At 54.5% G+C, this 20,350-nt stretch overlaps 1 protein-coding gene across 1 annotated transcript in view; it reads right to left on the bottom strand.

The window, feature by feature from the left end:
• The window catches only part of CSF1R (colony stimulating factor 1 receptor), a 29,737-nt gene that overhangs the window by 2,610 nt on the left and 6,777 nt on the right, over positions 1–20,350 (bottom strand). The window contains exons 4-18 of the mRNA XM_024738277.1: positions 19,770–19,906; positions 18,938–19,097; positions 15,312–15,498; positions 12,819–12,934; positions 12,547–12,667; positions 12,264–12,451; positions 10,454–10,569; positions 5,062–5,188; positions 4,842–4,946; positions 4,245–4,355; positions 3,379–3,541; positions 1,253–1,344; positions 1,066–1,163; positions 269–391; positions 78–189 (exon numbers count right to left, since the gene is read on the bottom strand). Coding sequence (XP_024594045.1) covers positions 78–189; positions 269–391; positions 1,066–1,163; positions 1,253–1,344; positions 3,379–3,541; positions 4,245–4,355; positions 4,842–4,946; positions 5,062–5,188; positions 10,454–10,569; positions 12,264–12,451; positions 12,547–12,667; positions 12,819–12,934; positions 15,312–15,498; positions 18,938–19,097; positions 19,770–19,906 — 1,956 coding nt within the window. The remainder of the gene's footprint in view (positions 1–77; positions 190–268; positions 392–1,065; positions 1,164–1,252; positions 1,345–3,378; positions 3,542–4,244; positions 4,356–4,841; positions 4,947–5,061; positions 5,189–10,453; positions 10,570–12,263; positions 12,452–12,546; positions 12,668–12,818; positions 12,935–15,311; positions 15,499–18,937; positions 19,098–19,769; positions 19,907–20,350) is intronic.

The raw sequence follows: 20,350 nt of genomic DNA, 5'->3' as shown, positions 1-20,350 counted from the left end.
CCACGAGGTGTAGGACACCGTGGGTAACCAAGCACCAGTCAGCCCCACGCTGAGCCTGCACTGCGCCAGCGGCTTACCGAGTGAGAAGATCTCCCAGAGGAGGATACCGTAGGACCAGACGTCGCTCTGAACTGTGTAGACGCAGTCGAAGATGCTCTCTGGGGCCATCCACTTCACGGGCAGGCGGGCCTGGCACAGCAGACCCCAGTCACCTTGCACCCTGGGTCACCACCCCTCTCCAGCCTGGCCCAGCCCTCCCAGCACTCACGTTGCCCTTGACGATGTAGTTGGAGTCATTCATGATGTCCCTAGCCAGACCAAAGTCCCCGATCTTGGCCACATGGCCACTGGTCAGCAGCACGTTTCTGGCTGCCACGTCCCGGTGGATGCACTGAGGGAAAGCACTGTAGGGTTAGTCTTGACGCCCCCGCTACCTGAGCCCGAGGTGCAGGAGGAACAGCCAGGACCCCACCCAGAAGGCTTGGGGTCCTCCTCGAGGAAGTGGGCATCAGTTTTGGTCCTGTACCCTGGATCCTGTCCCTACCTTCTACCAAGACCCAGGTCTAGGAAAACTTAATGTGGGCATACAGTCAGTGTTGAGAAACCACCATGACTCTGGCCCTCGGGCCCTGCGTGGCAGGAGCTGCCTCAGAGCTAGGTGGTCTGCACGGGCCCAGGAGCAGTGAGCCCTGGGGCTCCTAACGGGAGCAGGAGCTGCCACCCTCAGGGCCCTGCCGTTCCAGGCCCTTCCCTAAGCATCTGCACACGTTGTAACCCAATTCCACCTTCATGCCATTCTACGATTGTGCCCGTTTCCATAGGTGTAGAAACCTAGGCTCAGAGAGGTTCAGCAGTTACTCAAAGCCGCACAGCAAGCGGCAGAGCCAGCATTCAGGCTCTAGACTCCCAGGCCTGTGTTGTAAGGAGGACGGCCCCCTTCACACACTCCCTTTTCTCCCCCTTGTCCTCATCCATCCAGCCTCACGGGGTGTTGGCTGCCCCTGCCCCCCCCGCCCCCCACACCCTGGGTGACCACACATCATAGGGACCTGTTTTCTGACTCACGTTCTTGGAAGCGAGGAATGCCATGCCCTGGGCCACCTGGCTGGAAAAGTGGAGCAGGTCACGCAGCTCCAGCAGCCGCCTGTTCTCCTTGTCCAGGTCTGGTGTGGGGAGAGGTGTCAGGGCGGCCTCCCCACCTCAACCCAAGCAGCCCCTCTCGTCTCCCTCAGCCCTGATACCTCCTCCACACCTTGCTCAGAGAATGAATCATTTGATGAAGAAGTGGAGACGGGCCTCATCTCCACATAGGTGTCCACACCCTGGCTGGAGAAGCCGCTGTCCCTGCATAGGAGAGGGGACCGCGGGCTGGTCAGTGCCTGTCACTGCACTGCCCAGCTCAGGCCTCTCCCAGCCACTCAGCAGAGAAAGGAAGGGACCTCAGGGTCAACTTGAACTTCCCTTTCTGACATCTCCTTTGATCAGTGACCTCTGCTTGGCCATCCAGTGAGGGAGCTTACCACCTGTTCTCTCTTTGGGCAGCTCTACCTGTTAGAAAGTTCTCCACTGTTCCTAATGCTGATCTGCCCCCGGGCTATTCCTCCTCCTGGTCCTCACTCTGCCCTCCAGAAGCATCTCCCTCTTCTCTGGAACAGCCCAGCAGGACTTCGAGCATATTCCAGGGCCCCTTCTTTGAGCCCTCTTGTCTACATCACGGCTCTCCCTTCTGGCTGCACATTAAAATCACCCAGGGAGTTCCAGATACTCAGACCATCAAACCAAAGACTTCAGAAACTCTAGGGGTAAGACCCAGTCATTCCCACTTACACGTTAATCCAGGCAACTCCCGTGTGTAGCCAGAGTTGAGGACTGGTCTAGAGCAGTGCTGCTTAAACGTATCCATGTGCGTACGAATCACCTGGGGAATCTTATTTAAATGCAGATTCTGACTCCGCAGGTTTGGGTAGGCCTGAGATTGTACATTCCTAACAGCTCTCAGAAGCCTGTGAGCCTGTGCTTCGGGTGGCTGTTCAGGTTGAGAAGCACTGCTCCGCATTGAATAGCCACCACTGCTTCTAATATTCCAACCAGATAGGAGCCTGGACCTCTCACCTCCTGCTCCCTCTGTGATACAGCTGTGCACCTTGACGATGTCCTTACTCTCGTGTTCCCAGAAAAACAAGCTAGTGCTTTATTTATGGTTTGACCATTAAACTATCCACTCCCTTGGTCTAGAAAGTGTACTTCTATTAATGTAGCCTGGGATCTCATTAAGGACTGGTTCACAGGCCGTTTGCCCTTGCAATCACCCGACTCGGAATCCTTTCCCCATCTGTAGATTTGAAGATGGAAGCTAATACTTGACTTCAGTTCTCATTTTGAGTTGCTCTGGCCTGAGTTTCCAGCCTGCTGAGGCCCGGTGTGAGCCACCCACTCAAAAGGGTGTCAGAAAATCAGAGAAAATCCCGCCAGCCCCCATACTCGAGGTCACTGGGTGGAGTGAAATGGCCTCCTTCCCCTTTTGCCTCCCCTGGTTTGGTAGCTGACATTGGTAGGATAGGAGCCCAGTGTATATATACCCTTGTTCTGACCCAGCAGCCTGGCCCTGAAGCCTCACAAGCCCCGAGTCCAAGACTCCCAGGAGATCAGTGTAGCTCAGGTGAGCACTGGACAAGGAGTCAACAGAGCAGAATCCAGCCAGGCTCCGCCTCTGCCCTTGACTCATGTGTGACACAAAGGCCACTTCCTTTCTCTGGTTCCCCAATGTGGCTCTGTCCATCTGCCTCTGGGTGGCTTCCAGGAATCACAGCATTACAGAACGAGAGAGCAGAGAGACCCTGAGGGGTTCAACCCCTGGTGGCTTGCTGGGGAAGCTGAGGCCCAAGTGGACCAGGGACCTGGCCACAGCTATGCTGTTTTGCCCCTGCTCTTTCAACGCCAGAAAGACTCTATCCCACTTCTGCATGGCTACTCAAAAGTGGAATGGGTGCCCTCCAGCCCCCGACAGCACATGCTATGGGAGAAACAGGGCCATTATCCCCAAGATTTGCCCATCGCTAGCGAGGGCCCCGGATGGATCTTGGTTGATCTTTTACGTATGATAAGATAATGATTTCATTAATGCCCATCTCCACCAGACTATGAGCGGCCCATCTTTGCCCTCAATACTCCCAGAACATAGCAGGGGCTCAAACATTTGTTGGATGATGGGAATAAATAGGAGGAGAACTGAGTTGCCCACATAATATGGGTGGCTACTCCACACAGCACCAACGGGAAGGTGAGGGCCACACAAGCCACGCAGCCCTGAGCTGACTTCGGGGACAGACATGGGGGCCCCACCTCCCAGTCCTGGCCTCCTTCCTGTCTTTCACCAACCTGCGGATGTATTTCTTTTCCAAGTGGATGTTCTTGTAGCCGGTGCCTGCCTTGGGGTCCTGGCCTGGATTCAGGCTGGGTCCCAGCATGGCCTCCGCCTTCCTTCGCAGAAAGTTGAGTAGGTCGCCATAGCAGCAGTACTCAGTGATGACCAGGACAGGGCCTAGAGCAGCCAAGAGTGGGGTCAGTGCACCCCTAACACACCACCCCATGTGGACAGGAACATGGGGCGGGGGCAATAAGAACCTGGACTGGAACTCAGGAGCCCCGGGTTCTAATCCTGCCTGCCTATAAGCAGCCCTCTCTGCTTTCTGGGTGACCTCAGTGACCCAACTGTCTAAAGCAGAGGAACCTCCAAAAAACTGTAGCTGAATAATTCTTTCTTCGAAGGAAATCTATGACAGTTCCACACCAGTCAGAGCTGCTACAGGAGAAGAGATTGGAGTGGACTGAGAGTCCCAGCAGGCCCTGGGGCACTTCTGTGGGCCCTGTGGTGAGTGTCCAAGCCTCTTTGAGTGGGGGCTTCCTAAAAGGTAGATTTGAAGGGCTTCACTCCAGACCCATAGCGTCAGACTCCCTGGAGCAGGGCCCAGGCATCTGCGCTCTTTTCTCCTTTTCCAGGTGACTCTGATGCCCACCCATCTCTGAGAGCCACTGAGCAGATCTCACAGAACCGCCTGTCACCCATAAGCAGCTTCTGACCAGTCCAGGCATCTGGCCTAGGAATTCAAGGGTTGCTGAGACAGGGATCCCACCTTCACTTTGTGGAGACGGGAAGGGGAAGATGGAGTGAGGTAGCCCTGGGACCCTCAGACACCCAAGAGGCCCCACCACGACGGGCCCCCATGCCTGCCAGGGCCCCTTACCTCCGTGGGTACAGGCTCCCAGGAGGTTGACTATGTTCTCGTGCTGGCCCAGGTGGCTCATGATCTTCAGTTCCGACATGAGGGCCTCCTTCTCGTCAGCGTGAGCCGTGGCTGGGAGATGGGGCCACAGGTCCCACAGACAGAGAAACGGCAGGACATGGAGAGCCGCGCACACAGACGCCCAGGGGAGCGAAGCAGAGGGGACCCAGAGCCCCAAAGCAATCAGAAGCCGAAAGAGGCAGGAGAAATGAGGACACACGATGGGAGTTACGGGGAGAGAGAGAGAGGAGAGATGGCCTGTTACTGAGCTGATTTTGGGTGGCAGGAGACCAACCTGTGGCCAGGCCATAGGCCAGGATGGCCTCTGTGCCCCTGAGCCCCTTCGAGGCTCAGGCAGAAGCCCTTCCACACCCAGGAGTTAGAGGGAGCCGGGAGCTCACAAAGAAAGCCGAGAGTCCTCACCCCCGATCCCAGGCTCTGTTCCGCAGGCCCTGTCAGGCCGAAAATGTGGGTGATGCCCTTGTGACAACAGAACAGACCCTCCCTTGGCATATACCACCTCCTACCCGCTACCCCAAACCTGCTTCCTGCACTCACACTTCAGCATCTTCACAGCCACCTTCAGAACAGCATCTTCCTCGCCCAGACCGAAGGCCGTGGCCTCTACCACCTTCCCAAAGGCGCCTGCTCCAAGGGTTTTACCTGCCGCACACAAAGCCTGCTTAGGCCCCAGGGCACCTAAGGGCCCACAGGCTCCCTGCCACCCACGCTGGCCCTGTGACAGGAGGGAGTGTTGGGTGCTGAGACCCTGGCTCACCAAACTGCAGGTTGTTCCGGGGGAACTCCCACTTCTCGTTGTAGGGCAGCTGGGTTGGGTCGATGAAGGTGTAGCTGTTGCCCCCGTGGCTCTCAATGATCTTCCAGCGCACCTGGTACTTGGGCTTCTGCAGAGGGAGAGGGAGGAGGCAATGGGTCAGCTGGGCCTGGCAGGTGGATCTTGGACATCATCCCGACCCGGAAGGACAGGGGCTGGGCAGTCCCACCGCACAGCGGGAGGAGGTCGGTGTGGCCTGCGACGTGGTGAGAGGGGCTGTGTCATCTCATGCCCACGGCACTGAGAGCCCCGTCCCTGCCTGGCTTGGCCTTACCATGGGACCGTCCATTCTCCAAGCCTCAGTTTCCCTACCTGTGTATTGAAAGATTTAGACAGGACCACCTCTGAGGGTTTTGACAGCTCTGATAATGTGGTAATTCCTGAGCCAGGAGGGAGGGTGGAACTGTAGATCCATCCATCCATCCATCCATCCTCCCATCCAATTATTACTTGTCTGTTTTATTTTCACTTGTGGTAAGAACAAAATTTACCATCCCAACCAGTTTTGAGCATACCGTTCAGTAGTGTTATATACAGTCCCACTGTTGTGCAACCAACCTCCAGAACTCTCTTCATCTTGAAAAGCTGCAAGTCTGTGCTCACTAAACAACAACTCCCTGTTCCCCCCTCCCCCGAGCCCCCAGCCACTTATCTCATGCATCTGACTGTTCCGGGTACCTTATTGAACTGGAATCATGCAGGTTCTGTCCCTTTGTAACCGGCTTATCTCACTTAGCGTGATGTCTTCAAGGTTCGTCCACGTTGTTGCCTATGTCAGCATTTCCTTCCTTTTTAAGGCTGAATATTATTCCCATCCAAATATTTCACCGAGTACCTATTTGTTTCAGGCATCGTTGATTCAGAGTTTGACAAGAGTCCCTGTCCCCTGGAGTTTGCATTCTAGTTGCTAAGACGGACAATCGACTCAGATACATAAGTAGGAAATTTTCGAATAGTGCTATGGAGATAAGAAAGCAAAGTAATAGGACAGAGAGCGCCGGGGACAACTGCACACAAGTCAGGGAGGGCCCCTGAGGAGGCGAGAGGGAGCTGGCCACGTGAGCAGCAGGGGAAGCACTTCGCGGGTGCAGGGAGTGGAGGCCTGGGGGTGGGAAAGGTCTTGGCGAGTCTAAGGGACTGGAAGGTGCCGTGTGGCTGGAGGGGAGCGGTGGGGGGGGCGGTTCTGGAGGCAGGAAAGTCTTGAGGGCTGCAATGAGTTCTCGAAGCGCAAGGTGAACCCTTTGAGGCTCGATGCAGGCGAGTGATGCATCCGACTCTACATTGCTCAAGGACCAACAGAGAGAGACCCCACGTACAAGAAAGCGGGCGTCTGGAGGACCCGCATTCCCCTCAGGCTCTCCGTGCTGTTCCAACCAGCCAGCTGGCGGCAGAGCCTAAGCTGAGGAGGAGTGGCTGCCTCTCTCTTTCCTGCCCCTGGTGGCAGCTGCATGGGGGCATCATGCCAGGGGTACCCATGAGAAGTGCTGATGGCAGACAGAGTTTAGGTGGAAAGTGGAAGCTGGGCTGGGGCGGTGGAGGACACTGAGGCCTCGGGTCAGCAGTCCAGCTCTCTTTCCGGTCAGTTGCGGGGGACAGGGACCAGCTGGGCTGTGATTAGCAGCTGGGCTCCTACATGGGGCACCCAACTCGGGCAGGGGGAGCTAAAGTGGGTGCTGGGGAGGAGGTGACAAGTCTCACCAGGTTAAGGGAAAAGACTCCAGATAGCCATAGGGAAGGACTTCCAGATGGTAGTTCGGGGGGAAAGACTGCAGTTAGACATGAGGAAGAATTTCCAGGTCCTGATTCAGGACGAGAGACTAGCGGTGAACCTAAGGACATCCATGTTACAGTTTCAGCAGATAGTCTGAAACGGGACAGGAAGAGGACTTCCTGAATGTCCGAGGATTCAAACCCTGTGTGTGGGTGCCTTCCCAACGCAAAGGATGGACACAGAACCGGGAGGGATTCCTTGACCTCGCCTGGCCACTTCCATCTCCAGGAGCCACTGTGGTGACGGCTGTTTTTTCCCCCCCTGCCACTTCTCCTTCCTCTGGCCCCTCGCCAGCCCACCGCGAGCTGGCTATCTGGCTGGAACTTCAGCTCTCTCTCTGAATCCCAGACCTGATACCTGGAGGACGACGCAGCTCTCCCACGCCTGCCTCAGGCATCCCCACCCCTCTTCCTGGAAAGCAGACACTAGCTCTGCTCAGCCTCTGCTATCCCTAGACAGGGCTCCTGTGTAACTCCCGGGGGCTTCTACCCAGAGGGGCCTCTCCTTTGAAGGAGAACCCTAATGGGGAGGCCAGGATGGGCAGCCTCGGAATATAATGCTATCAGTGAGCGTCTCCCGAGCACTTCCTGTGAGTGGGTGCTGGGCTCCACACTCAACGTTCGTCATCTCACTTAATCCTCACAGCAGGCCCAGGCCACTTCCCCTTGGTGACCGAGGTAGGCATGGAATCATCAAAGTCCCCACAACTCCCCATCCAGGCCTGCTGTTTTGGGTGGGCAGATGTTTCCTGTCTCAGGAAGGGGGAGATCTGAACAGTTTCCACTGGAAATCTTGGGGACCCTCCTGTGCTTCCCCCATATACCTCCCAATCCCCAGAGCTCAGTTCCAACGCCCAGAATTCCAGTGGCTTCCCCGTCTCCTTCGGTCCTCCCCATCACCATCATCCTTTCTTCCCCATGTCCTTCCTCCTTCCAGCCTGCTGACTCCTGCCCTTTTCTCTTCCCCCTTGGCCCCCCTTGTGGTCTCTCTGGGGGCCAGAAAGGCGATGAGTCAGCCCTGAGACAGAAGCAACCCTTCCCCCAAGCGGGGCCACCCCTCCCCTCAGGCCTGAGTAGTGAGGACAAGCCAGGCTGAGTCCCCAGTGAAGGGGCAAGACTCAGAACCCCGTGGAGCAAAGCAGAGGACACTTGGACAACAAGCCCTGAGGCAGGGCGTGGCCATCTTGACCCCTGGGATGTCCTCCTTCTCTTGGCCTTGGGTCAGCTCAGGGGCCAGTTCAGTTTCGTAAATGGGATAAGAGGTGACCAGAGTACGTGTTCCAAAAGTGGTCCCGTGAAGAGAGCGTAAGGTGTCCCCAAACCATGGCTGGCCAAGGGGGCTGGGCGGCCCAAGGCAGAAAGGGCTGGAGGGGAACTGGGCCCTTCTCTAGAATCTCTGCAGGGCTGAGGAGGCGGCTCTGTGGGGACGGAGAGGCTGTTTTCCGCTCCATATAAGGAAGAACTTTGCAACAGAGCTGCGCAGAGAAGGAACGGGAGGCCACAACAGTGAGTGAAGTCCTGTCCCCGGAGGTGGGCGGAGTTGGATGGATCTGGGTCTGAATCCCGCCTTGCCAGGCTCTAGGACTCTAGGAACATTGGTGTCTCCAAGCCTCTGTCTCTCCATCTGTGAAATGGTGTTGATAATGGCAGCCCCGCACCAGGCTGTGCTGAAGGTTCACCGAGGTGACGGCGTGTAGAGGACTCAGCAGGGTGGTGGGCACGGACAGTGCTCCGAATGGATGCTGCACACCCTGGACCCAGGAGGAAGTTGGCTGGGAAACTCAAGATAGCTCGTGCATCTTGGGATTGGAGGGCTGTCTGAGGTTGGGCCCATCCAAGATTCAGACCCAGATCCATGCAACTCCCAACCCTTGGCTCTTAAACGAGACCATCAGCCTCTTGGCATGTCACAGGAGGAGGCTGTAAAGGTCACCCACCCCACCACGAACAGGTGGGGAAAATGAGGCCCAGAGCGGGCAGTCCACCCGCCAAGGTTGCATGAAGCCCAAAGAGGGCAGTCACCCAGCCAAGGTCTCATGGCAAACCAGTGTCCGAGCAGGACTCAGATCCCTGAAGACTTGACCTGGGGCCCTGGATTCTGCACTCAGAGCTGCCTCCTCATGCTGTGTGCTGACATAAGCACCGGGCATCCCGTGGGCCCCTGAGGCACCCCCCACATACCACCTACCTATCTACTCCAAGTCCTCTACTCACACTAAAACCCACAAGGCAGGTGTGGGGAAGAGAAGGCAGCAGAGGAGCCCACAAGGTGGGTTATTCACCCCTAACTCACCTCACTCCCTTGTTCACACCTGCTGAACCTACAGGATGGGGTCCAACCCCTCAGACCCCCAACCTGTCCCCACCTGGGTCCTCTTCCAGGCATCAGTATTTCCGGAACTCACCTTGGTCTTCTCCCCACCTGCCTCTTTGTACACAGCGCCCTCTCCCCCAGAGACATCCTTTCCCTGAATCTCATCTCCCCCTGGCTGCCTACCCCGTTCTCCAAGGCCTGTCCCACCCACGCCAAGCCACCTCCTCCAAGCAGACTCCCTTCCCTGCCAGCCAGAAAAGATCCCTCCACTTCTGGCCTCCCACAGCCTTCTGGCCTGGCCCTCCCAGTGCCTGACTGCACCAGAAGTAGTCTTTTATGTAGGGAGGCAGGGAGGCTAAGTGGTGGAGGCCACAGGCTCTGGGGTGCAAGGCAACTGGGACTCTTGGGCGGGTCCTTCAACCTTGCTGAGCCTGCTTCCTTACTGTAAAATGCTGACTGCCCTAGTCCCTGCCTTTAGATTGTTTTGAGGGTAAGATAAGATGATTCCATGGGTTTACAAAATGGCTTTTAAAAAACCAGCCTCTGCCATTGACCGGCTGTAGACTAGGGCAACTGTCTCAACCTCTCAGAACCTCAGCTTCCAACTCTGTAAAATGGGGTAGTGATACTACCCACATGCCGTGGCTGTTGAGGTCAGTAAATGAGGGGATGTAGGTAACATGCTTCGTAACAATGCCCCTAAAATCGCCATCACTCGCTGAGCACTCAGGGTGACAGGCAGTGCACTAAACGTCAACGTGCAGACTTGATTAATAATCATATTAAATGACGAGGACGATGATGGTCAGGCCTTCCCCTCCACTAACTTACCTGCCACCTGACAGAGACACAGGCCTGGCCCCATGATACCCTCTCTGTGTCCCTGGAAGCCCCCAGCTGGGACAAGTTCCCATGTTCATGCTCTCCCCAACGGCCACGGCTCTCCCCGTAGCATCTCTCTCTCTGTGATCCACGCCCTCATTTCCGTGGCTATTCGATTAGCAACCGTCCAGCTCACTAGACAGAGACTTCTACGAGGGCAAAACCTCAGAGGCTCCGAGTCTTGGCTCACCCAGCCACTGACACTGGCATACAGCAGGCGCCCATTAAAGGGCTGTTGGTTCAATGACTGGCTGACAGACGAATTCGTATTCACGGGGCTGAAGGGTGGATCCACACAGCCTGGGGGCACTGCCCCAGGGTCTGGCTCACTCGGGTGCCTGGCCGCCCCCCAGCCCTGTCCAGGCTCACCTGCTTGTACTTGTACAAAAGCAACAGGAGTAGCAGCAGCAGCAAGGCCGTGACGGACATGCAGGCCACCAGCACCGGCGTGAAGAGGGGCTCATCAAGGGGCTGCGTGTAGGCTCCTGGAAAGGGTGGGGCAGAGGAGTGAGCAGCAGAAAGGGCCTTTGAGACCACCTGCTCCCCACTGGAACAGGCCAGTTGCCTGGAACTCAGTAGGTGCCCAATAAATGCTTACTGACTGAACGAGGAGTCCTCTCAGCGGGAAGCCCGTAGACCCTCCCCCAGCCGGGGGCAGGGAGGACCACCTCTCTAGCACTGCTCGTGACCAGCTCCAAACCCTGCCCAGACTCGCCGCCTCTGTGGCCAGCGGAGCCCCTCAGGTCACGCAGCCCACCCACTGCCCGTGCAAGGAGCCTCTGCAGCAGCCTGGCCTGGGGCTCAGCCATGACTTGCACCCTCCCCCAGTGTGGAGACTTACCACCTACACCTCCGGCCAGCTCGGATGGAAAGACCTTCTAGAGGTTAGACTGAAATCTGCCTCCCCAGCATTTCCCTGCAGCTTCCCCGAGTGCCCTTTGGGACCACACAGCCCTTCTGGGAGTCTGAAAGCCAGGTTCACGGACCCGGGGTCTCCTCTTCCCAGATCAACAGCCCTAGTTCCCTTGATGTGTTTGGAAGGACATAATTTCCACGTCCTGGCCCAGATCAGCAGCATGAGTCTGAGGCCCAGCCTCACCTCTGCCACTTAGGAGGTGTGACAGTTGAACCTGTGACTTGTCTCTAAGCCTCAGGTTCAGCACGCCCCAGGGGGGAAGGAAGACTGGACTAACCTCCTAGGGGTGTGCGAGTTCACTGAAATAATGCCTGCAAAGGGCTTAGCGTGATGCCTGGCGCAGTGTGAGCCTTCAAGAAAATGTTGGCTTTATTATTTGTGATATACGACCACCAGCTGCAAGACAGCAGCCGAGGCAGCGGCATGTGGAATCGGGCCTCAGCCCCACTTGCTCCAAGGCCAGCAGCTGGGGCACCTGCGGGCCCCCTGTGAGCCAGGCAGAGGCTCCCACTCTGTCCTCTCTGGGCCCAGAGAACCTCACCAGGGCCTGGCACACGGTGGGTGCTGAATCTGCTTTTTAGAGACCTGAGGGTTCTGTGGGCCTGTGCAGCCCTGGGCCTCTCAGAATCAGAGAACTAACCCACATGCAGCCTTTGTGCAACGCAGAGAAAGATGCCTCTTCCTCTAGACGGATGATGCAGCTGTGTTAGTGACCCCCGCCCCGGACAGTGGCCCTGAATGGATAGGACTGTGTCTCTGGCAGGAAGGGAATCTGGGAGGGATGGAGAAGGCTGTCAAGGCCGGCCCTGGGATTGGGGGAGGGGGTGAGGGGACTGTTCATTTGTCGCCTGCTCACATCACCGGACTACGCTCCGGGGAGGCACTGCTCCCTGCACGAAGTGAGTCCCAAATACACACTCATGAACTAATGAGTCAGTTCAAGTGCAGGAATGTGAGGAGAGGGGCCAGATGCGGCTGTAGCTGCTTCAAGCTGCTTTCTCTCTGCATCTCACGTCTGCATCCCCTCTGCCCTTCTCCCCACTACTTCCAGCCCCACGGGTCCTAGACTCCCCCATCTCGCCGCTTCAGGAGAGCTTTGGTCAGGAGGGGCCCTGGAGTCACACGCAGAGAGCTAGAACTCGGTATGGCTGGGATCTGCTTGGCACTGGAACTCTGGCCCTTGGTTCCCAGGGGTGGGGCTGTGGGGCAGTTTCCTGGGCCTCCTTCCCATCTTGGCCTGGAGCAGGCGGGTCAAAGGCTCACCTACAGAGACAGGCCCGAAGGCCTGGGAGCTGTTCCCCAGGCTGTTGTAGGCCCTGCACTCGTACGTCCTGTTGTGTTCCAAGGTCCCAGTGGCCAGCAGGCTCTGGACGGTCACCTTGTGGAAGGGCTTTTGGCTCAGGACTTCAGGGTTTGGGTCGTCCAGGACCAGCACTTGGGTCTTACCACATCTGGGAAGAACAGAATGTAGCTCAGAGTTTCAGGGTGCCCGGCCCCTGCCCCGGCCCCTGCGCCCAGGTGAGGAAGGCAACCAGAGCCCGCGTACCTGTTCGTGTGGCCCCTGCACTGCACCCACGTCACATTGGGCTGGGGGTACCCTGAGGCTTCACAGAGCAGGGTTTTAGAGCCGTTGATGAGGGTCCACGTGACCTCTACCTCTGGGGGGTCTGAGGCAGAGGGAGGGGCAAAGGAGGGAGGAGTCAGCCCCAGAGGCCCGCCTCCTGGCTTGACCACCCGACACTGAGTCTTCTCTCCACCAGCCCAGCCATCCCAGCAGCCTCAGGAACCCCATGTCCCCAGCCCCACTCCATCACTCACATAGAAGGGTGAGTTCAAAGGTCAGGGTCTCCTCGCCTCTGGCATTTCTGGCCTGGAAGGAGTAGTGGCCGGCCTCGAAGGGCTTCAGGTGAAGCAGGGTGAGGGTGGAGGTGTACCTGCATGAGAGGAGCAGGCCATCTGGGGTGAGGACAGTGGGCTCAGACAACCACCTTATAAGGGATTTATTTTTGGTAAAGTGTCCGGGGCACAAAGGTCTTGGCTGACCCAAGTACCCAGTCTGAGTGCCCCTGAGACACGCAAAAACCCCCAACCCGATTCCCTTAATTGCTTCTTTCATCCGTAAAGTGCTTTTGTTCTGAGGTTTAGTAGACGTGATGTCTGTAAAATGCCAGCACTGGGAGGCACATCACAGGTCCCAATGAATGTACCTACTTTCACCACCATCACTGGGCTAAACAATCCTTGCTGAAGACGCTAGCACCCAGGTCAGCTTCCATCCCTAAAGCGCCAACCCTGCCAAGAGGAACCTTGAGAGGGGAGAGAGGCAGGATGTAGCCATGGGCTCCAGAGAACAGGGCTCAAGTCCTAATGTTGCCATTTCCTAGCTGTGTGACCTTAGACAAGTACTTAACCTCTCTGATCCTTTGCTTCCTTTTCTGTAAGGGTGACACTTACAGTAATTAATCCACACACTCAACCTAAGGACTAAAGGGATATATACTCAGAGTGCCTGATAGAGTGCCTGACTCATTGTAGGCACTTGTCTCTTTACTGGAAAATATCTGCAGCCATTACTAGACTAAACCCCATGGTATTCAGAGAGCAATCCTTGAGATAACTAACATCTCCTTCTTAAACTGAAAGAATTTAACTTTCTGCATGAGTCAAAATCACCATTATGAACACACCTATCACGTGGGCTGTTTGGTGCCCACGCTTATCTGCCCTGTGCTGAATGGCCCCAGATTACTATGTTTGAGGGCATCTCCCTGGTTCCTTTCCACAGTGTCCCTGTCGCTTACAGACCCCTGAAACCTATCCCTGGACCAGCCTCCTTCCAGGGGTCTGCAGACTCCAGATTCAGAACTTCTGCTTTAGACGAGGGGAAGCTAGAAATCCTGGCCGGAAAGGACAAGAAGGGAACTGGGAAGAGGAAGATAAGGACAAGGGAACATCCTTGTTGATTCTGATGATCGACAACACAAGAATCCAGGAATCAAAGAGGTTTGGGCTTCTGGAGCTAGGAAGAGAACTCCAGAGAATTTGGGAGTCGGAAGATGTCTAGGGATTATCTAGCCCAGGGATGGCAAACAGGTCTCCTCTCATGAGCCAGTTATGATGGAAATATAGCCTAGAGACTGTGTTGAGAAGGACTCTGAGGCTGCATCTGGCAGGATGGGTTCAAAAATGAATTAGGAAAGGGTTCAAAAATGAATTAGGGGGCTTCCCTGGTGGCGCAGTGGTTGAGAGTCCGCCTCCCGATGCAGGGGACACGGGTTCGTGCCCCGGTCCGGGAAGATCCCACATGCCGCGGAGCGGCTGGGCCCGTGAGCCACGGCTGCTGAGCCTGCGCGTCCGGAGCCTGTGCTCCGCAACGGGAGAGGCCACAGCAGTGAGAGGCCCGCGTACCGCAAAAAAAAAAAAAAAAAAAAAAAATCAATTAAGGGTCTCTGTCACGAGTGAGGGAGGGGAAGTTATCACACGCACACCACATATTTGCTGCCCTTGATGGAGCTGTACCCTCTCATTCAAATAGAACAGGGTAAAGAAATTATTATTTTCACACTTGGTATCAGTGTTCCTCCTTGGGGAAGAAACTCTCTTGTTTAGAAAACTACCTGGGGTTAGGTCACTTTGGATGAAGAAGTAAGACCCCGAGGACAGAGTCCACAGGAGACAAGAAAAAGAGATTTCTAAAATGTTGTGCATGTGGGATGAGCAGGATTCTGGGAGTGGAGAGACGGGAGGATGCAGAGTCACACGGCACTCTATAAGAAGAGCTCTGAGCCTGTGGAGAAGAGCACAGCTGGTGAGAAATTCTCAGGGGTGGATGACCACAGGCTTTTAAAGAACTTCTGATATATCTGTGACTGAGAGATGTTAACTCCCTCTATTCCCCAAACCTGTGTATGTGGCAGATACGTCGTGCGATTGCTATTAGGTGTGTGACTATGAGTGGAAATCATGGGGGGGGTTGTCTTCTGCATTTGGATTAGTCACAAAAGAGGAGGCATAAGATCGAGACCTTGGGTGACCATCAGAATGCATGCCCCCAAGAAATGGTAGTTCTTGAAGAGGACATTGGATTTTCCAAGGATATAGGACAGAGGGATACACTAATTTGATCTACATCTCAGACGCTGATGACTGATATCGAGGTTCGACATAGTCAAGAAAAATGAGACCTAGAAACGGGAAAGGACTCGCTCCAGGTCACGCAGCAAGGTTGAGATAGGACCCAAGTGTCCTGACTCCTGGCTGAACTGCTCCATCTGGCTGTGCGCTATGCGGATATGAGCTAATAGGTGATACCTGTATGTGCCCTTGTTGGTTACAAAATTGAGCTTGGGCTGGTGGCCAAGGAAGGGTCCCTGGTAGGTCCAGTTAAAACTTTGCAGGCTTGGGTAGGCCTCCACCTTGACTTTGAGTTCTATCTTCTCACCCACGGTCACCTCCTGGAGGAGGTTCTGCTCAGAGGTCAAGTTCAAGTAGGCACTGTCTGGAAAGCAGAATGCACAGAGATCTGGCATTAGTGGGAAGATACCCCAGTGTGTGTGTTCATTTAGCAATCCACCCATCGAGCCAGTCTTTCAGCTGGGCCCTCCCTGAGCACCTACCATGTGCCAGGCACACAGACTCCGCCCATAACCCAGACTTGCCCTCTCTCGTCTCTTTTCCCACCACCCCCAGGGCTCCAAACTCTTCTCTTCTTCACTGAGTTCCTGGGACAACTTGGGCAAATTCCTATTCTCCTTGGCACCTCTACATCTTTATTTATATAACGAAGAGATTGAATATATCTATGTTGTTATAACTTCATGGAAATTTTTCTAGCAGTTAAAAAAAAAGTCTGTTTTTTTTTTCCCATACGCTCTCACCCATTTCCCCCTTTTTCTGTAGTAGTATAGTCAATGCAGCTTCCATATCCAGCTCTAAAGTGGGCACGTGATCCAGGCCAGCCAATCAGGGTAATCTGTCCCCTTGGGACCAGTGATTGATTTTGGGGCTAGGCATGTGAGTCCATGACTCTAATTTCCATGATTTTTGTTGGAACTCGAGGGAAAGAGAAGCTTTCATTCCACTGGGGTTTCCAAACTTGGTGCTGCCCCGCAAGAAAAAGAAAGAGCTAAGAGTTGGGAAGCAACAGATTCTTGTCCACACCTGAACACCTAAATCTAATGAAACCAGAAGCTCATATACATGGGGGTTTTGGCTATAATTCCTCTTTTGATTAGGCCAGTTTGAGTTGATTTCTAGTACCTATAACTGAAAGAGCCTTGGCTGGTTTCTTCTAAGTAAATGCATGAATTAAAATCAAGCTGCTCTGATTGAATTGTAGGCAAAGGAGAGGTGCAAAAACCCCCATCCATTCAGCCTCTCTTTGCCTCTCATGGAAGCTACTCTAATACCCTCTTAAAATCCCAAGGCTTTGCAAAAAGACCAGATGATCTCTCAGGGCTCCTCTTCTCACTCAATTCTATGAAATCTAAAATTCACTCTTCTACCCTGTGTTGTTCCTGCTCAAAAAGCTCCCTGTGATTCCCCATCACCTCCACTATTCAGCTTGGCATTCAAGGCTCTTCTCATTCAAGTCTTCCTATGCACACCTAGCCACGTCCCCACTTCACACACACACACACACACACACACACACACACACACACACACACACACACAATTCTCCACCCATCTCGATGTTCTCATGTCCCCTGAACACACCACAGTCATTCCAACCTTGGATGTTGTGCTCAAGTCATTTCCTGCACCAGGAACCCCATATTCTTCCTCTCTTCTATTTAGATCCTTCTCATTCTCCAAGACTTGTACCCATTAGGGAGACTCCACCCATCCACTCCAGGCCAAAGGGAGCTCTCCTTCCTCTGGATTCCTGTTGCTTTTTTTTTTTCTAATTGAGGTATAGTTGATGTACAATATTTGATAAGTTTCAGGTCTACAACAGAGCGCTTCACAATTTTTAAAAGTTTTACTCCATTTATAGTTATTATAAATTAGTAGTCATATTCCTTGTGTTGTACAACATATGCTTGTAGCTTATCTATTTTATACACAGTAGTTTGTGCCTCTTAATCCTCTCCCATCTTCTCTGTCCCCACTGGTAACCACTAGTTTGTGCTCTATATCTGTGAGACTGCTTCTTTTTTGTTATATTCATTCGTTTGTGGTACTTTTTTAGATTCCACATATAAGCGATATCATACAATATTTGTCTTTCTCTGACTTATTTCACTTAGCATGGTGCCCTCTGCTGCCCTTTGAGATGACACATTCATTAGGTACCACATCTACGGGGACCTTCCCCTTCACCTCTGACCTCAACTTCTACCGCTCTTCCTCTTGAGCTCCAGCCCAGTCACACTGGCTGACCTACTCCTTGCATGTGGTGAGCATGGACCTGCCTTAACAACATTGCTTGCCCTCTGCCTGAAGCTCTCTTCTCCAAGATTCTACATGGCTTGGTCCTTCACCCACCTCAAGTCTTTGCTCAAATGTCAGCTTCCCAGTAAGATCTTCCTTGATCCCCCCTCCCCGCCTCCCCTCGGGCTCCCATAACTTTTAACACACGAGGTGTGGCCAGACTGAAATGACTCAGAGCCTGTCCGCACCTTGAAGAAACTCCCCTTAGCTCTGGATTCTCAGCCCAGTGGCTGTTGCCGCCTCTCACCCAATCACTCTGTTCAAAGACCCGGGAGCCATCTTGGCTCCTTTATCCTTCACCCCTTCATCCCAGCAGTCACCAAGTCTGGTCCATCATCCCTCCGAAATCGTTCTGGATGACAGACTCTCCTGGGCCGCTGCCGTGGTCCAGCACCCTTTGCAATCTCTAGCCTGGACCACTGCATTAACCGCCCTCATGGGTCTCCAGGCTCTAGTCTCCCGTCCAATCCGCACGGCGTAGGGTTGAGCCTTCTCAAATAACATCTCCTCATGCACACTTAGCATTTACTGTATGCCAGGTCCTATTCTAGGTACTTCAAATATATATATATTCACATATTCATTTAATTCTCACAGCAATCCTATGAGACAGTTACTGTTAGCATCCCCATTTTGCAGATGGGGAAACAGAGTAAGGAACCTGCCTAAGTCATTGGTGGAGCCGGGTTGGAATGTGCCCCAGGAGTGTGGGTTCCTGACCACCACACAGTGGACCCTCTGTGCAATCTGATCTCATCGCTCTCCTCTTAACACATTTAATGACCTCCACCGGATACGATGCAAACTCCCCACCCAATTTGCCCTCGGATACTACCTTCAGCACTGCTTTCCTGTGACCACCCCCGCCTCCCCTTCATGTCCCTGCTGTTGTCAGCTTCTCTGGATGTCTCACATGCTCTTGCTCTCTTCGCCTTTGAGCCTTTGCATATGCTGTTCCCTCTGCCAGCAGTGCTGTTCCCCTTCCTTTTCCACCCCTCTGCCTGGCTAACCCACCTCCATTCTTCTGGTCCCAGCTTAGAGGCCACTTTGTCCAAGCCTTGGTTGGGGGGTCTCGCTTGGTGTTCCCAGGACACCCCACACTTCCCCCATGACCGCACTGGGTGGTCATTGTCTGTTCACGTGTCCCTGTGATGTGGGTTTCCCAGGCATGGAGGAAGGAATGAATGAGTGAACAGTGAAGCCCAGGAGGGAGCTACTGGACACCAATCCCCAAACAGAACTAATGATGCTGGAATGAGATGCAGCCATGCACTGTGGGACCTCCAAGGCGGGAGGGAGGGATTCTGGGGCAGGGGGCGGGGGACCTGGGAGAGCTGTCAGTGTCGTGGCTCCTTAACCAGGCCCAGAAAAAGGGGATTCTAGCGAGCTGTTCTAACAATGTCTCCTCCTTCCCTGCCATCAGCTCCCTCTCTCTCAATCCCCTTATGCACCCCCTCACCCCAGGATCCCTGATGACCCTTCCCCACCACCCTGATGCTTACCTACCACCCAGAAGACCATGGAGGTGGAGTGGATGCCCCGGGCATTGGTGGCCATGCAAGTGTAGTTGCCAGCATCTTGGAAGTCTACGTGATCGAGGTTGAGGGTCAGGACTTTTTGATAACGGTTGTCATGGAAGTCGGATTGTTGAGAGATTGTGAGCTGCAGCCAGAAGGAATGGAAATGGTATACTGAGGTTGTTTAGGAATTAGAAAGATCTGGTTTCTAATTCTTAGCCTTTAAGAATTACTATCTGCCTCTCCTTGGGCAGGGACTGAACTCTGAGCCTCAGTTTCTTCATCTGCAAAATGGGACTGACATTGGCCCCACGCTCTTAGGGTTGTAGAGTAAGTGAGATGGAGCAGGCAAATGGCACAGGGCTAGCCTGGCACACGGTAGGCACAAGGAGGAAGGATGTTCTTAGAAGCAGCCGAATGCCATTTCCTCCTGAGAAAAGCCCCTCTCCGTCCTCTCTCCAGAGTTTTTCTGAAAGGATTCTTACATTCCTGGGCTTCAGAGGTGGCCTAGGAACCCCTTGCTAAGTCAGAAGTGAGCTGACATGTGGCTCTTGTCTACAGGCTGGGGCAAAGGTCATGGGTCAAGAGGGTGGAGTACTGCCTCCTCCCATCAACCCCCACAAGATTTAGTGGCACGAGCCCGAGTCCTGCTTCTGGATCAGCTACTGACTGGCAGTGAGATCTTGGGTGAGTCCACTCCCCTCTCTGGGCCTGGACCATGCCCTCAGCCCAGAGAGCCAGCTTGAGGTGGGGCTGGGGACTGCATCCTGCAGGGCCTGGCATGTCAGAAGGATGGACAGACTCCCCAGGGACTGACCTTGGTGTCTCCGTGTTGGAGGAAGACATCAAAGTTGACATCAACGTCGCTGGCTGAGCATATGATCTGGGCAGCCTCTCCTTGAATCCGCACCAGCTCTGTAGGCTTCAGTGTCAAGGTCGGGGGTCCTGGGATGACTGAGGTCAGGGCAAGGGACCCATGAACATCCAGGCCAGAGCTGTCACTCTGCTTCCTGCCATGGGCCAGGCTCCCATCCCAAATCCTGGGAGGCAGCCCCGACACCTCAGTTTTCCCCACGACAAGTCCTGTCTCCTAAATAGACCTTGAAAAGTCCCCTTTGCTCCATCACCAGCGCCTCTCCCCAGTCTCACCCTCATTCTCTGCTCTGGACCCCTTCAGGCACCTGGGAGGCCTCCCTCCTTCCTCGCCGCGGCCAAAGGGAGCTCTTTGCAATGAAAATTGGATCATGCCTCTCTCTCGTGACAATATTCAGTAGCTTCTCATCATCACTCTCAGAATAAAAGCCGAAGTCCCTCCCACCTCCCCAGGCCCCGCTCCCGACCCGTGGACACCTGCCACCCTCCACTCCCCCAGCTGCCCTTCCCACCGCACAGCCTTTC

This window comes from Neophocaena asiaeorientalis, unplaced genomic scaffold (genome assembly GCF_003031525.2).
Source record: "Neophocaena asiaeorientalis asiaeorientalis breed wild unplaced genomic scaffold, Neophocaena_asiaeorientalis_V1.1 scaffold404, whole genome shotgun sequence".
Lineage (NCBI taxonomy): Eukaryota > Metazoa > Chordata > Mammalia > Artiodactyla > Phocoenidae > Neophocaena > Neophocaena asiaeorientalis.
This window is presented reverse-complemented; position numbering and strand designations above follow the sequence as displayed.